At 38.2% G+C, this 18837-nt stretch overlaps 1 protein-coding gene across 5 annotated transcripts in view; it reads left to right on the top strand.

Moving 5' to 3' along the window:
* CNTN4 (contactin 4) overlaps positions 1-18837 on the top strand; it is a 966359-nt gene that overhangs the window by 707903 nt on the left and 239619 nt on the right. For all 5 annotated transcript variants that reach the window (XM_033437184.2, XM_004274769.3, XM_049715562.1 and 2 more), the window contains one exon: positions 9265-9360. In XM_033437184.2, coding sequence (XP_033293075.1) covers positions 9265-9360 — 96 coding nt within the window. The remainder of the gene's footprint in view (positions 1-9264; positions 9361-18837) is intronic.

The following is an 18837-nucleotide window of genomic DNA, read 5'->3' as shown; positions in this document are numbered from 1 at the left end:
GTCCTCTTGATGCAGTGCCTTTTCAGCATTTCTTCAGGGAATATTTATTCTAATGTTACTTGAATATATCTGACTTGCCCACTAGGGTTGCCCGTTTCTTAGGAAAACTTGGGCAAGGGATTACAACTTTCTAATTTTAATTTTCAGAGGGGAGAAAAAAAGCCTATGAAGTAAAAGTTCAAAATGAAGATTCACATTTCTTTCCATCAAAACTGTAATGACCATAAGTCTATCAAGTTGTACAACTCTTACACTAGGTGAAGAACAGATAATTGTAGGATATTTCCCTGACTAGCTGATAACAGCCCTGATTACAAAGAGCAACAAGCCTGTGCAATTTGCATGATGTCCTTTCATGTTTTCTTCATCTCAAGTGTTCCCTGGGGCAGGTGTCAGTGGGTGAGAGAGTGTTTCTTTTGCCAAGCAATGCGTTTGTGTCATATGCTGCTTGCATTCCAATCTTAGTGTGCCTCTAAGCTTTCATTTTAAATTTCATTTTAAGGCATCGTGGGTGGTTCGGTGCAGTTGATTAAAGACCTTTTCTTAAAGTTATCTTTTAGAGCATCCCTGGTCATTGAGCACACAAAGGTCCATCGTAGCCAAGATGCTGGAAGACAGTGTGTCATATGGACAAATATTACAAGAAGGTTCACCCTACTCCAGCAAGTCTCCTGACCACCACCTCAGTGTGTGAAGCAGGAAAGGGAATAGTGCTCAGCAAATAGTAACTAAGCACATCGTATGTGTTAGACATGTTTTGGGCACTGTCCTATATATAGCCTGATAAAGACTGAAAAGATTCCTGCCTCTATTGAGCCTTCATTTTGGGGTGGGGCGGGGGGGAAGGAACAGTAAACCAAATATCATATAAATGAACAAAGTAATCGAAGATGTTGGTGATGATCTCTATGAAAGACATAATAAAGAGGTGATGTGGTAGAGAGTAACCGGAGCTGCGTGGTGGGCTACTTCAGATTAAAAACTCAGCGAAGGCTACTCTGAGGAGGTGACATTTGAATTGGATCCCGAAGAATGAGCGTGATAAGCTAAAAGATGGGTAAAGAGCATTCCAAGCAAAGAGAACAGGAAGTTCAAAGGTCCTGAAACAGGATTAGCCCTAAGGTGTTTGAAGAACAGAAAGCAAAACATGGTTGTTACAGTGTAAATAAGTAAGGGGGAACCTAACAGGCGATGAGACTGGGGACCTGGGCAAGGATCAGATCCCTAAGGGCTATTGTAAAGCTCAGCAAAGAGTCCATATTTTGTTCTAAAATTTTCTAGGCCAAATGGTTTTCTGAAACTTTTGTTTCTCTTTGTGTTATGTAAGTATGAAACCAAAGATAGAGAATGCAGATGCCTAACCATTAACACTCCTGAGTCAGGATGATATGCAAAAGGAGATGTGCTCCTGTAGAGAAAATTGCTGGTAATAATAGCTTGTGTTTTAGGGCACCTGTCTCCAAAGGAGAACAACAGTAGTTATGATGCCAGATTGTACTAATCACAGTAACCTCATGAGTCTGGTACGTGCACACTTTTATGGAACACGCAGGGAAACTCAAACATCTGAAACTGGGTTGTTCTTTGGCTTCTTAAATAGCATGAAGGTCTAGGTAAAATAGAGTATGTCAAAGCAACGAGGAAAGAAAAAATCTGAAATCAGAAATAAAAATAGCTATCAGGAAAGTCGTACACTTACAGGGAAAAGGGCAGCAAAGCAGCCTTTATTTTCTTGTAAAGTCAAGAAAATAAAAGCAGAGGGGTAAAAAATTATGAGTCTCAAATAGTCAACCAGAATATCAACATGTGTTGTTTCATTCCTGGTATCTAATTCAGTATAGAATAGAGGCTAAATACATGGACTTGTGGGTCAAAGAAGAGCTGGGGTCTAATCCACACTCTTCCTTATACTAGGACTGTGATCTCGGATATGGATTTTTAAAATTTCTATAAAGTGGAATCAGTAATAATACTTACATCATAGAGTTGTTGTGAGGATTTAATGAATGAATGCATGGAAAGTGAGAAATTGTGTTCTTTACATAAGTTAGTTGAAACTGGCCTTACATTTCTCCCAAAGAGTTAGTATTTACAAAAGTGATTAAATTTCAAAATCAGCCCACAGAAGCCTCCTTAACAGGTAGCATTCATTATGCTCTTTTCAGGTCTTTCCTAGGTTTTGTTACTGGAAAGAAAAAGTGATGTAGAAATGTGGTGCAGGAAGAGAAAGAGGAGAGTAACCTCTTGCTAAATGCAGAATTGCTGACCCCAGACAAATTTGTCTTTGGCAATCTGCACACACCTTTCTCACCCTATATGTATTTTTCCTTTTCAGCTCTTCTACAAAAAAATAAGGTAAAGAATTCTGAGTGAGAAACTAGTATTGTTTATAGATAGTTTTGTTGGTACATAACTCTTTCAGTAAGAAACACCTGTGAAGAAAATCAAATTTAAGAGTATTTTTAAGTCATTATTCCTTTCTTGAGCTTTCTCAGCCCTACGTTGCCTTCCTTATTACTCCATAGATTACATTTTCTTTGTTTCTTTTTTGGCTAATCAAAACTCACATTCAAAGAATCCATACTGCTCTTATTTATTTAAGAGGAAACAATCTCTTTGAATTAATTAATTCTTCACTGTAAGTGACTCATAGCAAGGTAATGCATTTGCAGCCATATGTGGGTTTAAAATGGCATTTCTATAATTCCAAAGTAATCCGTAAATTATAGACTTTCATCTGATATGACTAAATAGGTTGAGGAAAAATTCAGACAGAGGGAAAACATTGTGAGGGTCAGAATCAGCACCTGGGAGAGCTTCCATGAGTTCTTCCTTTTTCACTTTGAAACAAGTGCTCTAAGGATTTTCGTAGGGATGTCGATAGCAGTAGCATTAGGCTATGAAAGAAGAAGGTCATAAACAATTTCTATAACTGAGTCATTTGTAAAGTGTGTGTACATTAATTTAGGAATACTGATAAAGTCCTTTGTTATCTATACAAAGATCTCCAGGAAAGAGATTGGCTTTTCTTTTCAAAGTCAAACTGCTACCTAGAATCAGATTTTGATCCCTTACTTTAAACTGCCAACAAATTGGGATATTTAATGTCAAATCTTGAGCATATCCATAGGTTTTTGATTGTTTTGTTTTACTTAGTTGTTGGAGAGATAAAATGGCTGACACCAATACTTGGAGGAAAAGAGGAACTCAAAAATTATTTGCTGAAGGTTGGCTAAACAAATGGAAAAATTAATGACATAGGAAAAGCAAGATACTGACAAACATATAATGTATATATATATTTTTTCCAGTTCCATTTATATTCATTCTATTTTCATCTGGTATACAGTGTAAACTCCTCAAATTTTAAGTGCAACGAGTAAATTTATATAATCAGTAAATAATATGTTTTGTCTTTTATTTCTCTGTTAAAATAACAATATTTTGTATCCTTTATAAAGATACACAAACATCAGTTTTTACTGTTTTATGAAAATGATATTTCCCACCTTAACATTAAAAAGTAATACCTGCTCAGAATATACCATCATAGGAATTTCTTAAGGAAAATTACCTGAATTCAGTATATGGGAGTGTTTCTTAATTTTAAGTCACCTGAAGAGTAACTCCATGCACTTCAAAGGATAAGGTATCTGGCTTACTTTAGCACCAGTCTAGACTTGAAAACACAGTTAAGACCAGCAAAAGAAGAGGTGTTTTAAGTCTTAGCAGCTTATTTTGCCACAGTGGGATTGACCTGACTACTCTACTGTTACTTTATCTGGTGGAAGTTTGGAATCACTAGCTTTGCCCCAGTGAGTTACTTTCTGTAGACTTTCCTGTGGTGCTCAGAAATGATAATGATAGTGCTAGCATCTACAGACTACTGACTTTCGGCCAGTCATTGTGTTAAGTGCTTTATATTCATGATCTTAATCTCTAAAGAGCCGTATGAGATAGGAATTATTTTCCTGATATTAGAAATGAAGAAACTGAAGTTCAAGGAGAGTACTCACCCACATCGTACAGCTAAAGAGTGAGACTACCGAGTTTGTGCTCAGGTCCTTCTGACTGCAGAGCCAGTGTGCTAAACCATTAAGTGATTCTTCCTCTTGCTGTATACACTCTCACAGGAAAAACCCATCAGCCATGCCAGTCTCCCTAATGGTTTCTTCCTTCTTGTGTGGAAAGAATGTCAAAAATGTGACCTTGCAACTCATAAGGTTTTTGTAAAGTTAGACTTATTGTCATTCTGAGTCCCTAGAATCCAAGAAGCCATGCAAATCCACATATGTACACACTCAAGGAGCAAATGGCAGAGTCAAGACATAATTTTAGATATGCTGCATGATAACTGGTTTTTAAAGTCATACCCCCCAAATACCTCTTTTTAAAATAAATAGTGCAGTCATCATTATGGAAATTATATTCATAACAAATATATCACTTGACCATTTTTCCAAGCTGATATTGATTTTTTCATTGATTGCTTCTTGAAGGAAGCAGTAACAAAGGCAACTGTCACTGACAGTTTCTTGTTCTAAAGTCACCCTGTGAGAATTGATAGAATCCAGGTCTACCCAAGTCAGGAAAAAAGTGAATAGGTTTTTTTTTAACTTGTAGTAAATAATACATGCGTTAAAAATATGTGCGTTACTTGCATGGTTTACTGTATCATTTTTCCTCTTTCCTCTTCTCCTGCCCCTCTGTGGATTCTTGACAAAGCATGATGTTTGTTACTATGTCATTAACCTTTCCTGGCCATTTTAAAGCTGAATTTCGTATGCTCTTCTGCGCTGGCTCCACACTGTGGATGGCTTTAACTCTTCCTCTTCATAAGTGTGATGGGCAGTCCCTTAATGATGGCCAAAAAAGTTACTCTTTCTTATTTACTGTTATTACTTCTCAAAAAATATCTTGGACCCTCGATTTTGTTTTCGTTCAACCCATCCAGGTATTTTTTATAGACTACCTCATCCCCAGCTCTAAACATTTAATAACTTTCCAGACAGTAAATATCTGGGGATTTTTCCCCCTCACTCTCTGATTTACTCTGTGGGCTGAATTGCAAATGTTTTCATATATTAAGGCTTTTATTATTTATCTCATGTTGCAGCTTTAAGACCTTTGTACACTTTTACTTCTCAAGGAATTTAGCTGCTAAAGCACTTCCTCTAAGCTCTCAATGAGCTACACTTTCCAAGTACTATAATAGTGTATTTTTTAAAACCTCATGTAAAAATAAAGTGCTAATATTATATTCTACAGAAGAACAAAGGACAGTTGTTTTCACAGAAAAACATGACGGGAAAACACATCTGCCACAAAACTGTGCATTTTTTAGCCCATGATTTCTGGAAAGATTTATATAAAATGCTGATAAATGAAGTCAACACCAAAATGTATGGTCACTCATTTTTTTAAAAAGTCTACAAGTCACTTTTCAATGAACCATACAGAAAGCTGCAAAAAATGTTTTGAGAAACTACAGTACATGGATATTAATTCCTTGTGATAAGAGTACATCATTTATTCAGGTACCTTTAGTAACTATCATTTATCCAACTACCTTTAGTAACTAGCTGCACGGAGCTAAAGGGAATACTACCTAAGTGTCATGGTTCAGCTACCTCCCTAACAATGCAGCAATCCTGCTTTTTAATACGGTGGTTTCTGATTGTTTTCTCCTTGTTCCACTCCATCCTTTGCACCTGATGTTTAAAATCCCCCCATCAAGTGATCACCCGCAAGGAAAAGCAAAGGAATAGAAAATTTGGAATCAAATGTACCGACTCATCGCATTATGCATTGAAATGTGGACTTTCTTACATATTCACTGAAGAGCATAAAATTCATTCAAACAAACTTTTTTTTTTGGTCCCTAGGATGTGAAGTAACTAGTTTGAATGCCCTTTTTCACTGGCTTCACTAAGTCAGTGGGGAAATGATAGATTCTGGTACTTGATAGTGGTGGGTTTGGAGAGAGGCAGATGAGTTTGTACTCTTCTGGCCACTTTCTCAGTGTGTGAAGAAGGTTCTGAAATTCAGTTACATCACCTTAAAATTGGGAATTAAAACTATAATGGAATTAAATGAGATCTGTGTGAAAATTTGTTAGCACATGGTATGAACTCATTACATTTTGCAAGTAGATCCAATTATTGCTATGAGTGCTATGGTCATGATGACATAACATTATCTATAACGTATTCTAACTTGGAATGCCTCTTGCTACTGATTATTACCTAATACCAAGTCTTTGGAGATAAAATGACCCTAAATAAGATAATATATATGAGAATATTTCTGGGAAAGGCCTGGCCATGTCCAAGTTTCAAAAAAATACCCATTCACACACACATAGTTCTTTAATTTGGAAAATTATCATGCTGCTAGCAGTTAAGATCTGAATGGATAATTACATCTGAAAAGACCAATAATGGACATGCAATCTTTTCTTAAACATGTGCATAAATATGGTGGCCTTTGACTAGCCTCTTCACCTCTCTCTAGAGTACATTTGCTATTCAAAACCCTTTCTTAAATGGAATAATAGGGGTATGATTTGCCACTGGACTACATTATTCCTCAGTGAACAGAACATATAGTAAGCACCAAACTTGTAGTAGGAAAGGCTTTGTGCTTTTTAAATATTACCTCATTTAATCTTTTCCCATCATTTTTTCAAAATAAATTACATTTAATTATATCTCATGTTATTTATGGGAAAATTAAACCTTGCATAATACATGGCAGAGATGATTTTCAAACTCAGATCTGCCCAAATGCAATATTTCCATTCACTATGTAGGTAGGGTTTACCATCTGGAATCTATTTCACTTAACTGCTAAGAATCTTATCGAAATATTATCTCAAATACCAGAATTAATGCAATTTTCTAACTGTCCAAAACAAATCCTGTGGAACTGCATGGACTCATAAACTATAGGGAAATAAACAGGAATGCAGTTTTTAAAACTCAGTAAGGACAAGTTAAAAAAATAATTGCATATATTTCTCATTTTCTTTCCCATTTCCTAATGCTCTTTCTCTAGTCAGAATCAAGGTGGATTTTGCCTGGATAAGACTTGATCTCAATTACCTATCAGTTCTTAATTTTTCATGCCACTCTGGAGATTGGATGAGATGTCTCTGCCAAAACTTAGATGACTTATTTTAAGAACCTGTATGCAGAAGCGACAATTTAGAGTGATTCAGTATCATTTTTAGGGATAATGGTTTACAGTATTAATGCCATAATGAAGTTTTTTAAATCTCTAGTTTAATCATTTTCAAAGGCTTCTCAAACCATTTGCTTAAAGAGAAGAAAAAATCATGTCCTAGCCTCACCTGGTACTCATGGAATAAAAGGAATTTTATTATATCAGAAATGTAATGAAAGGAATTTTATTACATCAAAACTTAAATTGTAGTCATGTTTTGTTTTGCACTAAGTACGTGCGGGTCCTCAAGGTGTCGCTCTGCACACCTCAACTTCAGCAGTCTTTGGATTCCCATGATTAGGTGTTACCTGTCAGTCCTGCCCACCAAACTCTTGAGTCCCTACAGGGCAGAAGCTTTCTTTTCGTAATGTCTGTATCCCAAGCTGGCAGCCAAATTTGTATATGTTTAATTGATAAAAGCAATAATATATGAGCTTCAGATTTGCCTAATTCTAGAAGAAGCTGGTAATGAAGACATGTATGTGTATAGATTATTTCTTTAACATCTTTATTGGAGTATAATTGCTTTACAATGGTGTGTTAGTTTCTGCTTTATAATAAAGTGAGTCAGCTATACATATACATATATCCCCATATCTCCTCCCTCTTGCATCTCCCTCCCACTCTCCCTATCCCACCCCTCTAGGTGGTCACAAAGCACCGAGCTTATACACACTACCAAGTGTAAAATAGACAGCTAGTGGGAAGCAGCCACATAGCACAGGGAGATCAGCTCGGTGTATAAATTATTTTTAACCCTGTGAACACTCCCTGAAACCCAGCCTGAGTGTGGAAACATTCCATTTTGTAACTGCAGCAATGCTGTCCAGGTTTATTTCCTAGCTCCATCACTCCCTGATGTTGTACCCTTTAACAAATGTTATAGTGCCACTCTTTTCTAGTCTGTAAAATGAGGATATTAATGGTACTTAACTCATATAATTGTTGTTAGGATCACTTGAAATAATCACCATAAAGTACTTACCAAAATGGCCAAAATGGAGGAAATAGTCAATAATTGTTACTGAACTCTGATGTGCACAGCTACAGGGCTTGCAACCCTATAGAACATACTTGGCTTAGAATAATCCTCAAATCTGGTAACAGGTTATTACATCAAATGTTTCAGACAACAAAAAATGAAATGGCACTTAAAACAATCATTGCTGAGAGGATTTGCAGTTGGAAGGATGAAAGAAACATCTTTTTGAACAATAATATGTCTGTCACTTTATTAGACATATTTCTTATATTAACTCATTGTTATTGGCAACTGTGTATTTACTGACTCCAACTGTGATCTTTGGGCTTGTAACGTCTTATCTTTCTAACCAGATTTGACCTCCTTGAGAAAGGGGAACTTTCTTCCAAACAGAACCTTGGACAGTACCTTATAAGTATTTAAAAGTACACAGGAACTTCATAAAACAATTGTGTATGTATGTCTGTTTACACATTGTATGTAACGTGTGTGTGTGTGTAGACAGAGATAGTCATATTCTAGGTACATATAGAGTAACAAACATAATTGCATATAATGGAACGGTTTGTGAAGTAAACAGTTGACTATCAAAACCCACGAATTTATATCCTGATAATGATATTCAGTTACAGATAGAGTTGGGGAGGTCACTTACTCCATCCAGACATGTGCTACCCAATAAAACTTTCTGCACTGATGTAAATGTTCTCTCTCTCTCTGCTGTCCAGTGTGGAAACCAGTAGCTACGTGTGCCTCTTGAGCTCTTAAGATGCAGCTTGTGTGACTAAGGAACTGAATTCATACATTTTATTTGATTTTAACTGTTTTTTAACTTAAATAGGCACATGTGGCAAGTGGCTACCTTACAGTATAGATATAGAGTCATAGAGGATGAGACAATATCATGCAAGAAGACGGTAGAGTTGAATTTCCCTGATCCGGGTGGTGTAAAGGCCGTTTTACAGCAGAAGACTATCCTCTTTTGAAGTAGTATTAGTCTTCCATAATGTCTTAGGACTTAAAATTTTAAACTCCTTTTCCTTTATGTCTCCCAACAGATCTTGAAAACTTTAAAACAAGAACGAGAAGCACCGTGTCTGTCCGCCAAGGTCAGGGGATGGTACTGCTGTGCGGCCCACCAGCCCACGCTGGAGGTAACTCTGCACCGAAATGTGCACATGTCACCGGCTGCTATTTTTCTTGCTGATTGTTCACCCTCTTGGCATCAGAAAGGGGGACAGTGTCATTCGTAGAGATTCCCAAAGTCCCTCTGTGTCGAGGAAGCATCGTCAGTGCCTCCCATAATTAGGATAGGAAAATATCAGATGGTACCACTGTTCCATCCCCCTGCTGTCTACCTGGCTCAAGGGGAAAGATACCTGAGTCAATCAAAATCAGAATCCTGTTGCTTGGTAAAGCCACGTAGGTAAAACTGCCAGCACTTCTTCCAACTTGATCGTATTAAAAGATGGCCTTGCTTCACTTCATCTCATTGTTGGTCTGGGAAGGGATCAGACCCAGAACCAGAGTCCCTTGACCACAGAATCCAAGATGACTTTGTAAGGACTCATAATGACTAGATCAGTTAGGAATGCATTTGATTGCAAGTCCCTGAAAACCCAGCTAACACCGGCTTCAGTGGACTTGGGTTTGTGTTGTTCTCACACATAAGACTTCCAAAGGTATGTGGTATAAAGCTGGCACTGCTTTTGGGGGACATCTTCCAGGACCCAAGCCCTTTCTTTGATCCTTCTCTGAAGTCCTAAACATGGGGCATGGCTAAGGCACCAGTGCAGAAAGGTAGAAATGGGAAGAGGGCAGGGCACATGTCAGAAGTCTCTTCATTTCGATTTGCTTTTGTATTATGGAAGGTTTGCTTTGCCCAAGGACTTTTATGTACATTTCATTGATCACTCCAGTGGCAAAAGAGACACAAAAATCAAGTATTTTCTACAGATACACGATGGCCCTAAAAAATCATAATTTTGATAATAAGGGAGAATGCAGAGAGACGATGTGTAGGCAGGTTGCAGTGTCTGCAGAAAGGACTAATGACGACTGGAAGGTGACTCTGACTGCACATACAGAGTTCAGGAGTCTGGAGGTTTAGTAGTTAGTGATATTTATTAGGATTTCACTACAGTTTGTGCTGACAAGACTGATAAACTCCATTTGTGGTCACTTTGGCTAAAATTTAGTTTGATACCTGCTCTTCTTGTTATTAGCTTAATTTTCCATTTGGCTTTACATGTGATGGAAAAAGAAGATATTTTAAACTGAGAATTTGAAAACACCATTTTATTTTTGTCCTGTCTTCAGAAGTTTTAACTTTTCCTTCTCACCTAATGCCCTGGCTAACGTTTTTAGCAGGAAATAACAATTAGTGAAACAGCTACATGGCTTGCATTTCAAGCACGGTGAATAGATAAGCAGATGGAAGAGGCAGGCACCCCTCCAAGTCTGGATGGAGGGTATGGAATTGTTAGGGTTTCTGGTGTTTGAGACTGGCAGAGAATCCAGATTACATTTCAGGAGTTTGTCTTCTGAGAAATGGGTTTATTCTTTAGGACTTAATTTTCTTGCCAAGTTAGTATCAGAAGCATTCAATTCGGAGTCCAGGACATGAATTCTGGTCCTGGCTCTATTTCAAATCATTATTTGATATTGGGCTACTATGTTCACGTTCTCTATCTCTACTTATCTCTAAACGAAGAGATTAAAAGAAATCTCTCAGATCCCTTTTAGTTCTATCATTACATAATAATTGCTGAATAAAAACTAAACATATTTATAAACTATATGTGCATTATTGAAGTCCTGTCCTTTATATGAGGAGAGCAATTAACTGGACATCTATTTAGGTTAAAGTGATGTTCACTCACATTAACAGTTCTCTTCTTATTATGAAATTTGATCAAATAAGAAAGGAAGATTTTGCTAGTTTCTTCTGCAGGCTACCTTCACAGCATTAATCTTTCATAACATGGCAGCAACTCTGAAAATTAATCTTACAGCATATTGAGAAAAAAATACCCCACTAATCCCTGGTACAATGATATCTTTGGGAAACGCAAAACACAAGAAACACTGTTGTGCTGCTCCACAATGAATGAACCTGAATACTTTCCCCTTCCCACTCAGAAATATATTAAAAATTTCTGTGGACATCTACTGAAATTTGCTTGTCTCTGCTGGCAGCAGTCAGCAGCTCTGAAATCCAGTTCCTTGAGTAGTGCTGACATTCCTGACAGTCTTGATGTTGAAAGACAAGGAAATAAATATTCTCATTATGGGCTCTATTAGAAACTGTGAGCTCAGTAATACTGTAGGCAAGGCAGGCAAGGCAAGGAAATTTGAGAGAAAACAAGGTGGGTATTGAAGGTTATAAGAGAGCATCACAGACATCCATCAGTTTGGGGCAGTGGAGTCAATGATTATCTGATGAAATCTCCCCAGTTACTCAAAACCCTCCAATGCAAACTGTCCAGCAGTGATTCTCTCATTGCTTCTCCAGGCTGTGATCACCTTAAAGCTGGCAGCATCGCCAAGAGCCGCTGGACATACTGAGCGTTTTAAACCCAGCATATGGTATCCCAGTTTCTATTGTAACAGATCATGAAGAGGAAAGGAAATGAGTCAGCCTTTTATTGTATCAGTGGGATACTGGGTAATGGCATGAGATCCATTGTAAGGGATGCTGCATGTCCTATTTCAAAAGCTGTGCAGTGTCAGACCTTCTTAGGATAACATAGAAATGAGCAGCAATTAATCTACTTTGAAAAGCATTTCCATCAGCACGTAGTTCCAGTGCTCTACCAATCACCCTGCATAGCGTCTTTGTCATTTCTTGGTGAATAGGTACAAATTCAGATGTGATATCGTCGCATAGATTGTACTATTAAATCTTTAACACAGACACCAAAAAATAGAAATCACTATGGATGATGGGGTTCTGGTTGTCTATGATGCTTCTTTAGATTAGAAACAGTATTTTGAGATCTAGAATTTTCACTGTGCTTTCCATCAACTCCAGGGTCATTTGGCAGCAGGAATTTGTGATCTTCAACCACTCATTAAATAGGAACAGAAGTGAGGTACTTTGAGATTCTTCCTCCTAGCTTACTAAAACTGACAGCTCATTCACCAGTGAAATCCCCATGAACTGCTCACCAAGGGATGTTTTTGTTTCCACCTTCCTTTTATATGTCACCCAGATCCTTGCTGCTCAAAATGTGGTCCTTGTACCTGAAGTATCTACCTCACCTGGAAGATTGTTAAAAAGGCAGAGTGTTGGATGCCACACAGGGCCTACTGTATCAGAATTCAAATTTTAACAGGATCTCCAAGTGATTCATGTGCACATTAAAGTTTGAAAAGCCCTGAGCTTCACCTATGCTCCCCCCACACTCCGCACCTCTGGCCAGGGGTGTGCAGGAAGCGGAAGCATCACCAGGGCAGCATGTTAGAGCCACAGGTGCCTGGCCTTTGCCCACGGATATTCTGATTCCATAAACCCAGGGCAGGGTCCCCAAAACTGTTGTTCCAGTTGGCTGGAACAGATTGAGGCAGCGCCAGATTGAAGATACACCCACTTTGATCGCCTTCTACAAAACCAGCCCAGGTTCACCCTGCTGAGGTGGAGTACTTTGATTTCCACATCAAACCCAAGCAGAAGTGTTAAAAGTTTTTTATGTCCAATTCGTATTTAAAATAAAATATAATCACTTCAGGCTTTCCTATATTTTTTTCATTGTTGTTAAGAGAGGTGAACAACTAAGAAAAGACTGGCTTTTTCTCAGGTATTCACATGAAGAAGTAGCATTTTACATTTGGACAGCTCTTACTACGTCGTTGTTAGAGAAAATATGCCTTCCTACAGTATAAAAAAAGAAAGCCACATGATTCTGATTCTGAGATTATTTTTGTTGTTATGAGTTATAGAGAAACTAGCTATAATTGTCATCGTTGGATGCTTTTACGCTAAACACATCCCCGTTAAACTTAGATCCCATTCGCACGGCACCAGACTCAGGGACCTTATAACAGCATCTGTAGAGTTCCTTATGGTGTTTATAATCTTTAGTTTACCTTATATTATCTTTGGATCCTTACAATAATCCTATAAGAAATAAGGACATGTGTTTCATAGATAAGAAAGTGAAAGCAAAGAGATTGAGGTCACACGTTAATCAGTGGCAGATCTAGGAGTTACCTTTGCATAGAATGTGCCCCATTTTTTTTTATAGTCAGGAGACAACCGTACCACTACTTTTCTGTACTCTTATGCATTAGTTCTTTGGGTGCCATCCCATATCAATTGTCTGAATTTTTTTTTGAGATTGGTTCCCTTGACATCATTCATAGTTTTGAAAGCACTCCAGGTGATTCGAATATGTAGCCAGGGTGGAAAACTTGTGTGTCTGCCCTGCAAAATCAAGTAGGTCTTGTCCCAGCAAAAACCTTTCGATTTGCAAACATCTCCAGGGGCCCAGAAATGTGATTTGATCTAGACATATCATGAATATTATAGTCTTAAAAAAATCAATCACGCCCTCCCACAGCATGATTATTTCAGCTGGATATTTGTCTTTGCTGTAGGACAGAGGTAACAGCATGAAACTAGGACACCCACATTCTAATCCTAGTGCTGCTGTTAACTTACTTGAGCCAATTATATAACTTCTCTGAGCCCTATTCTTTTTCTATCTCCCCACACGTACTCAGCTTCCGGCATCAAGATGTCACCTTCAGAATCCGGCTCACCAGTTTCTTAATTAGTGCAAACTATGCTGACAGGTCACTGGGCCACAAGTAATCTTGCTATGCTAAAATGAGCATCCTTTATGCCCAGAATAATCTTCAAGACATCTACATGCTAGTCAAGAATGTATAATGAATAAGGCAGGAGTGCCTAATTCCCCTCTGCATGCCTTATTCCCATGCCTGCCCCAAACTGCTTACCAATTTTATATAACTTTAGATTTTCAGGGGCATCCGTATTAGCTCCAAATACCAACCCATTCCACTGCAGTCCAGACAGTTTAGCTCTTTGCCTTCATGTTTCACCCAAAGGTACATGCAGATTCCATTCTAATCCAGCTCCAAACCTCAAACCATAACACACTATCCTTTGGATTCTGAGTATTGCATCCTCCAGGTAGTCTAGTTACCAGGCCCCGCCTGCCATATCAGACGCCTTTGGATACTGACATCTTCCTGGCTAGGTTCTAATTTTCTTGCTCTGTTGATTAGACAACTGACCACCTTCCTCAGGAAGCAGTCCCTCCATTTCCAACTTATTCCTCTACTTTCTCTCACCGAGATTTCAGGCTCTCCTTCTCCGTATCTTGGTTCCCAGCATAACCCTCAAATCCTCACACAGCATTATGCCAGCCAAATGGAATTTATCTTTGTCCTTTAAATCTCCCCAGTGTGTTGTAAGGATTAAAGACATAATAAATGTGGCACCAGTTTGCAAAATTCAAACATCCAAACATTCCTGATTTTATTAATTAGGCCTGGTTTGATTTTTTCATTTGCCTAAGCCTGGAATTAAATCAGAAAATCGCTTGTCTTTGAAGACATATTATGATTCTTGATTTACATTCATTTAACAAATTTTAAGTAGGCAAATATTTTTCAGATATATCTTCCAAGAGATTCATCTGGAATATGCATCTATTGTTAACATAAACTCATCATGCTCTGGCATTGTGGCTTTATTAAAATGCTGATTTAGCCATTCTCCTAACATTTGAAAATTGCTCTTAAAGACTCAGCATGACAATTGAGATGAACTCTGCCAATCATCTTCTCAGAGGCCAAGCCCCATGTAATTCTTTGTTTGCATGTTCCATTAGTGTGCACAGTATATGCCTGGGCTCCATTCATTTCCTTAGAAGAAACAAAGCATTAATTGGGCCTCAGAGGAGCTAAGGGCTTTAAAATATTGCAGAGTTTTTTTTAAGAGACTAGGGAACATAATCTTCAGCTTAATTTGTATGGCTATTTTAAAACAAAATTTGAAATTTTTAGATGGTTATAAGATTAACAGTCACTTAATTGTCATGAAAAGCTATAAGAAGAGTCCCTTTCTAAGTGTGGTACCAATCTCTTCTTCTGGTTATAGTGGGGACATGGTTGAATGTGCACATCAGGATGAAGGGCCGACATTGCACTTGAGTCATCTTGTTCTGTGTGTGTGTGTGTGTGTGTGTGGAGTGAGGGAAGGTGCCCAAAATTAGACTCAGTTTTTAAGACACTTAAATAACAAGTGATAAATTATGTTCTTAGGATCTTGAGTCCTTAATGTTTGGTCAGCACTGAAATAGCTGCCCTTTGATGCCCATTTCATGTCACCTGAGAAGTGACTTACCTGAGAGATGCCCTATCTCCTGCAAATAAATTTTAGAACCACAGGTGTTCAGTAAGTTAAGAGTGACCTTGTTGGAGATCAGTGATTCTGGATGTGGGATCCCGGGAAATAATGTTTAAAATGCTGGTTGGAGCAGCATTGAAATAATACTACTGTTCTAGTCTTCAAGAATATTACGGATCAAACTCTGGTAAACCAACTTGGATGGTATTATTTCTATGGAAAATGCATTCTGGGTTCCACTTCTAAGCCCAACACATTATATATTCATTTGAATACACATCTATTGAAATTCAGTGAGGAGAGGTTAATACTTAGCTAGTGATAGGTTCATCAACACCATAGTACTAGGTATTTTCTTTAATCTTGTTTTAAATATTCTTAAAGCAATCCTGTTTGATACTCCTTGACTCTACCATGTTCCTTTGAAAAATACAAACCTGGATTCTTTTATCTGAAAGTTATTGAGCCAGTTCCTCCCTTTTTTCTTTTCCCACTTTGCCATCCAGCGGAGGTTATAGCACAAGAGCGATTTAATCAGCATAGAGTAATGGGAAACAGTTTGGAAGATGATGATTTTCTCCATTCATTAAACCTCCCTTTTTTCACCAACTGAGGAAAAAAAAAAAAAAAAAAAGCCACATTGATCAGGGACTACTTGTTAGAAAACTGTCTAACCTAAATGGCCTGGTGGAGTGTTTCATGTTTGGGAGGAGAGGCCACTAGGATTTTTTTGTCCTTACCACACCAGATACAGGCTCCATTTCTCTCAGCCATGAGATGACGTAGCTCAAAGAAGGAATCAACAAGGGAAGCAAAAGGGAGAAATCAGGCTCCACATTTCTAGAAGAATGGTGAGCTTCTCCATCACTAGATGTGACAAGAAGAACTGGGATGAATATTTCTGATGTCAGTTATCTCCAGAATTGGTTAAGCATGTTCTGTGATGCTACCAACATACTTTTTGCCTTTGAATTTTCCTGTCAGCTCTTTAAAACAATCTGAAGGTTTCATGACGTTACTTTTGAATGCCTAGATGTCAACAACTATATACTTATGAGTAGAAGAAATGAGTTTGTATAGACAGCAAGCATTCCCTGGTCATAGAATAATTCTGAGCCCCCCGTTTCTTAACCTGTATAGAGAATTGCTGGTCTGTTTTCAAAGAAAAGTTCCCCAGGAGTGGTAGTTGTACACTTTCTACCTTCATTCCACTTTCAGTTCTAGTAAGAGAGATGTTTAAGCTGTTTTTGCATCTATAGCAAGTCCCAGGCTGTAGCACTTAGAAATACACTTAGCTACTTAATAGCAGTTAATTAAATTTCTTAGTGTTCAGTAGCCTAAAGAGGATCATTTAGTTTAGAAAAAAAAATTAGCAGAAATACATTGCAAGAATTTTCTTCTCTCTCTTCTTTTTTCCTTGTTTGCTTTTATGTAGATGTTTCCATGTTCTTTATTTGGCTGAAACCACGGATTTTAGTAAATTAATGATGGCCCTAATTACCCAGCTTCTCTGCTGATAGTTACTCTGTACTAAATTTAATAATAGGCACTATATTTGTAGATTTAAATTCAAGTTGAGAAGGTCTCTATTTTCTTTTCAAACATTAAAAAAGAAATCAAAGTGATTATCTCCAGGTTTGATCCTTAGAACTGGAGGACCACTGATCCATCAGAATGAGGGTCAGACACATTAGCACCAAAAGGAAATGGTATTTGGAAAGTGAGATTTGATCCATAAAAGCAAAGTGTCTACAAACTGTGATCATTCAACAAAGCTCAGCTGCATGCAGAGTTCCCTTTCGGAGTTGTCCTGTCCCAGAAAGCAGGGAAAGGTGATGCTATGTGGAAACCCAGGTGCTAGGTGGGAGGTGGAGGGTCTGGAGATGTGAAAAACACATTACATACCCAGTTAAGAGTGCTACCAGGGATGTACCAGCCAGAGCGGAACACATGATCAACAGTGATCTTTCAACAAAGTAGACCTGGCTGAGCATTTCATAAATAATCCAGTGGACAGTCACTGCAGGATATATGGCAAGCGTTCTTGTTTTAATGCACACTGGAAATATGAATCTCATCTTTTCAGGTGAGAAAGAAATGAGCAGCCCTTTGGATACATTTTCATCAACAAATCGGTGTTTTGTCAGGTCAGTACATCATGATGTTACATTGAATTAAGCAGGATAATGGTGCAGTACATAGAATGAGGAAATGCTGGTTGAGTCCTGGAAATTTGGAAATAGACTCAGGTTGGGAGATCAGAAATTGAAGTCTCAAAAGTGGAATATTCACTACTCTCAGGGATCTTGATCCTCTGAGTGTGATGGCACAAATAAGTTGATGGGCTTCCCTGGTGGCGCAGTGGTTAAGAATCCACCTGCCAATGCAGTGGACACAGGTTCAAGCCCTGGTCTGGGACGATCCCACATGCTGCAGAGCAGCTAAGCCCGTGCACTACAACTACTGAGCCTGCACTCTAGAGCCCGTGAGCCACAACTGCTGAGCCCTCGTGCCACAACTACTGAAGCCCGCACGCCTAGAGCCCATACTCCGCAACAAGAGAAGCCACCGCAATGAGAAGCCCATGCACCACAACGAAGAGTAGCCCCCGCTCACCGCAACTAAAGAAAGCCTGCGTGCAGCAACGAAAATCAAAGCAGCCAAAAATAAATAAATAAAATAAATAATTTTTTTAAAAAATCTTAAAAAAAAAAAAGTTGGCCATTTTTCTGATATATTTTTTAACTCATTCAGTTTAGTTTTCAGACATTTAAGAAGAAAATACCTGGTGCTGGTCAAATCAAAGACCAGACAACACTATGCATTTGGACAAGTAAAGTTCACTTTTATAGGCAAAGGAATAGACGGTGGCATTTTGACTAAAGGTGGGATTATAGCTGCTGATTTAAAAGGAAATGACTTAATGAAGTCGCTTGTTCATCGAGGACAAACAGTATGGATGAAAAAGTCTTTTACGCATCATGCTTATCTGAGTTAACTGTATGCGCTAACGATTTTGGCATTTGAGACATATAGAATAAACACAGATTTTCACATGAAGTAGTAATCCTTTCACAGAGAGCCCAACTCTGCCTACATTATGAACTAAAAGAAATGTCCTATCTTTAGTGCAGAGGCTGGTTGGGAGAATGTTCATGATATTTTAGGTGGGTCCTGGCTGCTGATGAGACAGTGGGCAGCCGTATCATATTGAGCCAAGAAAGCTCCTCCCATTTCTAACTGCAACACACCC

This window comes from Orcinus orca, chromosome 10 (assembly GCF_937001465.1).
Source record: "Orcinus orca chromosome 10, mOrcOrc1.1, whole genome shotgun sequence".
Lineage (NCBI taxonomy): Eukaryota > Metazoa > Chordata > Mammalia > Artiodactyla > Delphinidae > Orcinus > Orcinus orca.
Note: the sequence above shows the minus strand (reverse complement) of the source record. Positions and strands in the feature narration are given on the sequence as shown.